Here is an 8,483-nt window from a genome sequence, read left to right on the forward strand (position 1 = left end):
AGAACATGTTCATTCATTTATTGGAACATTGTTCTTGTGATGTTGGAACATTTTCTCGTGAACCAAACCTTTTCATTTTCACCAAATTTTAACCTAATGGAGTATTTTTCTTTCCTTTAGAAACTTTTCTTCTAAAAAATATTCGAAGATCATAAAGTAATGGAACATTTTTCTTCCATTTAGAAATTTTTTTATCAACGTCATAAACTAATGGAACATTTCTTTCTTTCATTTAGAACCTTTTTAATCAACACGAAATTTTCGCCGGCGTTCCCAATGCGGCGCTATGAAGACTTTCTGAGGATTTTATCGGATTTGATTTCAAAAATCTTACTCAACGAGATCAGCTGGTGAACTAGCCTATGGGCCTGGCGGGCTATTCATGCAATTTTACAAGGCTTGTAACTAGCCTATGGGGCATTCTTTATATGGATCTAGCAAGCGTGATGCTACTCCAAAGGATGTAGAGACAGATGAGGGCTAAGAGATACAGAGGTAGCTGTCACTTTATTCAATACATGTATACTGAGAATAAACAATTTAAAATGCTTTGATTAAATAGTACCCATCTGTGTTATAGTGTTTAGTTAGAGGTAGGGGAAAACAAAATAAAGAAAAATATATTCTATAATCCTAGTATTTAGCCAATAAAAAATCCTTTACAAGATCTTGAAACTACCATGTTAATTAGAAAAGAAAATCACAGCATCGCTCTACACATTGATAAATCACCACTAGTATTGTTATCTTAGTATTTCGATAAAAACAACTCTCCACGATAATACTCAAGGACTAAAAATCTCCATAGAGTCATTAACAGAATTAAATTAATCCTACTTTGTAGGGTTTTCTTTAAATGGAGCAAATGCGAACCTATTATTACACCTTCTACAACCTTCTAGAAACCAGCAGAGCTCTAGGTGTTTCAAAGAAGATGAAGCTCTAGATGAAAACCAATAGAGATCCGACATTTGAAGTCGATGTGCATCTACACTACATCAACGCAATTATAAAAAAAACAATCATGAAATTTTCAGGACCACCAAGGCACAAACACGATAAGCTAAAGGAGCCAGATCGATTTGACAAGTTTGCAACAGCTTTAGTTTTAAGAGGGTTACTGTGAGTTTGATCCGATGCCCTCACCTGCCTCAGTTACAACTCTGCAAAACTGAACATTAAAAAGGATTTAGAGCTGCCTGAAACAGATGAAAATGGCACTCCTCTCGTTCGTTCGTTCGTTCCATAAGCTTTCCACTTGGTCACCTGCTAATCAGGTGCTGGGACAGTTTGCCCCTCACCCTGACTCCATTCTCATCAGCTAACTGGCACACCTGCTGCCTGTACTTAGCGTCATGGTCGCTCGACCACGCCGGTGCCTCGTCCACGGCTGTCTCCTGAAGGTCTATGATTATGTTGTGCAGCAAGCAGCAGACATGGATTATCCGGGGCAGCTTATGCTTGTCCGGACGCCACATCTCACCCTGCAGGAACTTCCATGTGTCCTTGAACATGGCCAGTGTCCTTGGAGCGACTGTTCTCGCTGCAGAGTGCCTACTGTTGAACTCAGCACTGGACTCTGTGAGGTCCTTCTCTTGGTAAGGTGTGAGCAGCCAGGGAAGAAGGGGGTAGCCGGAGTCGCCGATCAAGTATTCTCCGATCTCTGATCCATCTGATACCTTCAGCTTGCTGCCATTCAGCCGCTCACCTTTCTCGCAGAGCTTGAAAAGGCCAGAGCTGTGCAAAATGCTGGACTCTTTCATGCTTCCAGGCCACCCAGTCACGATGTCTGTAAACCTTGTATCCAAATCAACAACAGCTTGCAATACCATGCTGTAATTCTTCTCCTGATCGAGCCAGACCTTGCAGTTTGGCTCAGCTGATGAAAGGCACATTGTGATGTGTGTTGTATCCACAACGCCGCAGCAGTTTGGCAGACCATGGATCTTCTCAAACTTGGACTTGATCTTCTCCATTTCGCTGGAGTCTGGCCAGCGCAAGTGGTGGCTTGCTCGCTCCTCCATGGCCTCAATGAATCTCCAAGTTATCAGCGACACGGTTGAGTGGTTCACTCCAACAGAGGATCCTACAGTCACCAGTGACCCACCAGAGTTCAGCCTCCGTAGAGCAATGGCCACTCGATCTTCCAAACACAGCATTGTGCCATCAAGAAAGGTATAGCTGCTGGACCTCACCATCATTTCATCTTTCACCAAGTCGCAGACATAGTCGAAAGCTCTTCTTGGCATTTTGAATACAGACTCGAATCTGTGTGCATCCTCGATAGAAGATAAGGTTCCTAAGGAAACATAAGACTAATTATAACTTCCATAACTACTAAGCAGTAAGCAAGAGCTCTCATGTAATGAGTTAAAAAGATGCCACAGAAATCACAAATGAATTACACTAGAGCATTCTATCTAGCATTATTAAACTTAACAGCAAGGTATTTGTCTGGTACAGACCAAACTCCAATCTACATAATTTCCATCAATGACACAGTAACCTCTAACCTGTGATATTTACAATCATGCCAGAGTGCACCAATTCAGAAAGTTATTATCAGCAAAATAGGCATAACAAACCTTACAATTCATAATTGCTAAGTAGTTCAATGTTGAGTAGTAAAGCACCAAAGGAAAACAGTAATATTGAAACCGCCTCAGTTATCTATGTGACACGTATAAATAAAAAATGTTCCTTTTAAATACTTGTTTGAGGTGATACGCAGTAAAACTGGGACGATTAGCTTATGAACAATACTCCTAGTTCAGAAATAAGTTTTGGGGTTGATTGTGTTTAAATAGGAGGTCATCTCCTAATTCCTGAAAGATTCGCAGGAAGAGCATCACTACCCTTTACGTACAACTTCGAGCATGCTCTATTTCTGCTTCACCAAATGAGGATTTGAGAAGTCCTTCAACCTCTGAGAAATTAATTGCAACAAAAATGAAGTCCAATGTACTATGCAAAAATAGAATGATTGATATAGGTGCTGCTACAAGTACAAGGCTGAATCGCATGGCAAACTCAATCACAAAGCTAATACCCCGTGCTTAGAGAGCAAGAAAATAGCTATCATATCCATAGGTTGTAGCTATCAGTCCTATGGACTGATCAAGACCATTGCCATAGTCAAACCACAGAACTGAAGGTGTGTCAATTTCAGACCATCTGCAATTTTAGCCATTCAGCTAAAACTGAACTTTTCAATCCTGCCAGCATAGTAATCACAACACGGATACAGAATCCAGTGCTCTGTTGTTGGCAACCTAGTTCAATTCGAAAACGGAATCACACCTAAAACTGGAATGTTCACTGTGCACAACTAAAGCTGAACACGACTCAGGCCAGCGGCATTGCTCCAACTCCAGCATTACCACCACACTAATCACGCCTACTCCCTACCACGATCGACAAAAACCGCAAGATTAACGGCGCAATTCCTCCCTGACGCGACACAGATCTACCAATCGCCGCCGGACGCCCGAGGAGCAAGCACCGCACCAATCGGAAACAAATCTTAACGGAGACAGGCGCACGGCCACCAGCCAGCACAGGAGGCAAGCAGAGACCGACGAGGGGAGGGAGACGCACCTGACATCCGCATGCAGAAGGCGTCCCACCAGTCGCCAGGCGGCTCGCCGGAGGCGGCAGCCGCCATTGCTGCCGCGGCCGCCATCTTCTCCAACGCCGCCTTCCGCCGGCGCTTGGCCCCGCGCAGCGGCGGCATGGCGCTGGCTAGTGAGGAATCGGGAGGAGCGACCCGGAGGCACGCAGGTACGGGATGAATCAGGAAGCCGGGACGGCGGGCATGGACGGCGTGGCGCGGCCGCGGTGGCGTGGGGGACCCGGCGGCAGGCGGCGGAGGATGCAGCGCATGAGGAGTGCCGCTGGGAGGATAGACGTCGGCGCAAGTTCCTGCGCTGCGGATTGGGATGTTTGAGAGAGGAGGGGAAGTGAGAAGCGGCGGAGAGGGGGAGGAGGTGGAAGCACGGCGAGGTGGGGAGGGCGGAGAGGGAGAAGGGAGGAGCCTCTTTCTTGGTCGAGTTGGGGAGGCTTTTACCTGTGTACCCTTCAAAAAGATGTCACACTCCTGCGTATCCCTTAAAAGTTGGTCGTCACCTACATGCTCTCGCTCGAACTTTTCTTTTCCCTCATGCCATTCCGTCGGCATTTGCTCCTAACGGTGGGTAACGGCTCTGGAGAATGACTCAATTGCCCTTGTGCTTGTATGGGCGTCTGAACTTTTTTGTTTCCCCTGTGCCATTGCCAGCCCAAACCTTCTCAAATAGTCATGAACAGAACTGAACATTAATAAGGAAGCAAACTAGCACTGAACAATATAACTGGACCTACATAATTTTGTGCAGCACTAAATGTTCTCAAATAGTCATGCTATATATATTTACATGCGCCTGATTTTCACTCATCACTAGCTCTGACCGGACTCGATCTTCCTTGCTTGAGCAAGATGAGGCCAATACACTTAGCTGAGAGATCAAATGTTTTACCATACAAATTGCTCCAGCTAAATCACGCCCTCTGCCTCTATCAGATTTACACGCGTACTGCACTACCCAAGTGTCGATATCTCATCACCACAAATTGAGTCCCCTAACCATCCTATTTCAGTTTACACAATTGGAGCACCAGAAACTTACAGAACATGTAACCAGCAATTCTCATCCATTGCAGATGGCATTGAGGAGCACATGCCCCAGCATCAGGTCCAGGAAGTACTGGTGCCCGATCTTGCCATCCCGCCACACTAGCCTCGCTGGTGCACGCCCGTAGTGCACACCGTCATTGCAACGGTTGTCGTAGTGCCATGGGAATGTCATGTCAAAATTGTCGATCACTCCACCAGTGAGCACCCCGTACTGCCTCATCTTCTCAACGAGCACACCATTGAACGCCTCCATCTTGTTTGGATTGAATGCCAGGTCCCTAGCATAGCCCCCAGTGGCAATCGTCGTCCGGTAGAACACCCTAGGCACTGCATGCCCACGAGCCCGGACTTTGTCCATGAATCCGCACCCTGGGCGTAGGCGCGGACGCTGGTCCAGTAGCAGCCATCGTGCAGGCCAGAGTTCAGAACCACGACGTCTGGGACACGATCACCCGACATGAAGTAGGACCGGATGAGCTGCCGGAACCCTCTGTTCCGGAGGGAATGCAAGCCGAGATAGTTCATGCTCATGTTCCAGTGGCCGTTGAAGATGCTCGTGATCCTCACAGTCTCTGCCCCGCCACTGGGATTGGTGAACACTGCATCGAACCGGCGCTTCACGGCAGACGTATCCGTGATGCCGAGGACGAAGGTGAGGAGGTTCCGGATGGTGTCGACGTGGTTGGAGTCGCCCCAGAAGAAGATCCACTTGCCGTCAAGGCACCGCCACGCCACATCGGCCGCAAAGAGCTTGAAGGAGCAGTGCGCCGAGTACACCCAGCCGTTGCTCTCCAGCGCGCCGAGCGGCCCATCGCACCACGGTGCCTCGCACGGGTGGTCCGGCTCCAGGTACCGCCCCGCGGCGTCGACGTCCTCGCAGTTGTCGTTCTTGGCAAGCTGCGTCCACCGTCCCGACCAGACATCGCGAGAGAAGTCCGCGGCGCGGCACGTCTCCAGCGCCGGCAGGGAAGCGTTCTTGTCCGGTCGGAACAGGAGGGGGATGCGGCGCAGCTCGGCGCGGTACTTGAACCTCGAGGAGGAGAACTTGAGCCCCTCGAAGCTGCGGAAGAGGAGGACGACGGTGAGGCGGAACTCCCCCACGGCGAAGCGCAGCGCAACCTGGAGGCGGAAGGAGTAGGAGCTGTCGCCGTGGTCCACGATGGGGGGCCGCGACTTCCAGGCGTCCCCGGAGAGGTCGACCTCGAAGTAGTCCCCGCCGAGGCAGCGGCGCTGCCCGGCCTCGTCCAGCGCCCAGAACGTGACCTCGTGGATCTGGCCCGCGCCGAGAGTGGTGGCCTCCCCCCTCGCCGCGGCGTCGTCGAGAACCCCGACGGAGATGTTCGCCGTGCGCGCGTCCCGGCACGGGGAGCCCCCAGGTGCGAGCCACCGCGCGAGTAGGTCTTCGGTGAAGTTGGGGCGGTCCGGCACGGAGAGCCACGAGAGCGAGTCGGTGCCGCCTCCGCCTCCGCCGCCAACGCCGACGCCGACGCCGACGTAATGCAGGTACTGCTGCCGCAGGCGGCGGTGCGCGCCAGTGCCGGTAAGGGAGGCATCGGCGGCGAGGAGGAGGATGACGGCGAGGAAGGACGCGAGCGCGAGCTTGGCTGCGGAGGGGCCGGGCTTCTTGGGGTGGTGGTCGCCCCCGCCGCCGAAGCAGGAGGCCTTCTTGTTGGGGGTGGGGTCGGCCCCGAGGTGTGGCTTCCTCGCCCCATGCCGCCGGCCGCCTTCTCTTGCCACACGCAGGTCCCAATGTGCATTGCTCGATCGCCGCTCGCGCGCTCCCCGGCCGGCCTCGATCAGACTGCGTAACCACCGACGCCGGCCACCAGCCGATGGGCAGCAGCATGGAGCGAGCGAGCAACCAACCAACGGCGCGCGGCGGCAGAGTGGGAGGCGAGCCCCGGAGGCAGCAGCAACAACAAGCAGCTGCCTTTTTGTAAGAAGAGAAGAGTAAGAGTAACCGAAGGGCAAGAATGATATTTTTCTAGCCCGGTCCCACATGTCAGAGCCGCTAAACAGCCAAAACCTAACAGAATGCCGACGGAATGGCGTGAGGGAAAAGAAAAGTTCGAGCGAGGGCATATAGGTGACGACTAATTTTTGAGGGGTACGCAGAAGTGTGTCATCTTTTTTAAGGGTACACAGGTAAAAGCCTCCGAGTTGGGGGAAGGATGGAATGGAGGTGTATTTACTATTTGTGCCTGTATACACGTAGAAAGTGGTGTATCGCGGCCGTATATGTACAAAAGTGGAATGACAACGTGCGTGATTCAGGTGTCTTTTGTGTGTACTGCTACAGTGTTACCGAGTACAATTAGTTTCATATGTAGATATACGTATGGTTACATATACATGTGTTCATTCATGGGGCGGAGCGGTTTTATAAGACGGGTAATCGTTATACATATGGAGATAGTTTTTCACCCTCGCCAGCACCACGTGACGTGAGGTAGGTTGAAAAAACGTAGGTGGAAAACTACTCATAACGTATTGTTATTGTTATGGAAGTGTGTTTATTCATCGGAGATATCAAAAGGCGTCAAAAGGATGAAACAGTTTTATATAACTATTAACTCTTATACATATTGGGAATGTTTTTCACTTTCGTAAAGCACCACGTGACGTGAGGTAGGTTCAAAAAATGTGGGTGAAAAAAATACATAACACAGTGTTTATGTAAGTGTGCTTATTCATCGGATAAACCAAAAGACGCTAAAAGGTCAGAACGGTTTTATAAGACTAGAAACTATTATACACTTCAGGAATGTTTTCCACTCTCGCAAGCACCACGTGACATGAGGTAGGTCAAAAAGATGTGGGTCACATAACAAAATATTATAATTAGCACCTAAGACATATTTTAAAGGAACAACCTTAGATATAGGAGTATATAACAAGTGTGGGTTGCAAAATGCACATGAAGTGATAATATAATTATCTCCTCAGATATAACTAGTCTGATTTAATTGGCTTCCACAAAAAAATGCTTGATTGAATCCTTAAAGTATTTGTACTTTCTTTTCTTGAGTGTTTTTAGACTGTTGGAGATGGAAGTAGGGTGGCATGGAGGCAAATTTGGGCAGAGCATACAAGTGGGGAAGGGATGCAGTGGACTGGGTCAACGCCGCCACCCTTCCTGTCCCTTTCATGAGAAATGTTCAGCTTGGAGGTGTCGCCATTAATCTATCATTACAAGTACTTATCCAAATCTTTTCAACAAGTCATGTTACCTGTAATGTACAGTAATACTAACTTCAAATCTGTCTGAGTTCAGCATGAATGTGTCCATCAGCTGTGCATCTTCGATTTTGGGGATTCTTGATTCACAGCAGTCAGTTCGGTTTTGGGTATGGAAGGGAAAATATATAGTTTTAGTAGTATCCATTATTCCAAAATACATGAATATCCTTTTGACCATCTTGTCTTGTCATGAGATGGAGCAACCAAAGCTACTTCCAGGCTACCGCTAGGCAGAGACGCTGCTGCTTCCTGGGCCCAAAGAAGCTATGATAGGCCTTTGCAAGCACGGCCTCTGCTGGAAAGCCCATCAGGCTCGTTGTGCCTGTAAATCAATTTTTCTAGAGGTAGGCCTTTTCCCACCTAGGAAATAAATCGATTCCTTCTAAAGATAATAAACAAAATAAATTAATGAATGAATGGAAAATCAAAAAAAGGAGCAAATCGGCGTGGCGTGCCTATCTCCCAAAATGAGTCTGGTAAGCAACACCTTTTTGTTTCGCAAGTCTTGTTCAAGAGAACGTACTCGTTATGACACTGGGTGCAGTTGTAGCAGTATGAAGATAACAAGGAG

The 8,483-nt window shown here is 48.8% G+C and overlaps 1 protein-coding gene and 1 pseudogene across 1 annotated transcript; both read right to left on the minus strand.

Annotated features, from left to right (window-relative positions):
• Window positions 1–1,042: 1,042 nt before the first annotated feature.
• LOC136482800 (protein ALP1-like) lies at window positions 1,043–3,973 on the minus strand. The gene is made up of 2 exons (XM_066479993.1): window positions 3,598–3,973; window positions 1,043–2,299 (listed from the first exon to the last, which is right to left on the minus strand). The coding sequence occupies exons 1-2, from the start codon at window positions 3,731–3,733 to the stop codon at window positions 1,263–1,265; spliced, it is 1,173 nt and encodes a 390-aa protein (XP_066336090.1). The 5' UTR covers window positions 3,734–3,973; the 3' UTR covers window positions 1,043–1,262.
• Window positions 3,974–4,569: 596 nt separating this feature from the next.
• LOC136480755 (uncharacterized) lies at window positions 4,570–6,673 on the minus strand (annotated as a pseudogene).
• Window positions 6,674–8,483: the final 1,810 nt, after the last annotated feature.

The sequence above is a fragment of the Miscanthus floridulus genome, chromosome 9 (genome assembly GCF_019320115.1).
Source record: "Miscanthus floridulus cultivar M001 chromosome 9, ASM1932011v1, whole genome shotgun sequence".
Classification (NCBI taxonomy): Eukaryota; Viridiplantae; Streptophyta; class Magnoliopsida; order Poales; family Poaceae; genus Miscanthus; species Miscanthus floridulus.

Excerpts from the sequence above, each read along its gene's own strand:
- LOC136482800 (XM_066479993.1), bottom strand. The coding sequence starts at position 3,733 with ATGCCGCCGCTGCGCGGGGCCAAGCGCCGGCGGAAGGCGGCGTTGGAG. Across the intron at positions 2,300-3,597 it reads CTTCTGCATGCGGATGTCAG|GAACCTTATCTTCTATCGAG; the intron begins GTGCGTCTCCCT and ends ATGTTTCCTTAG.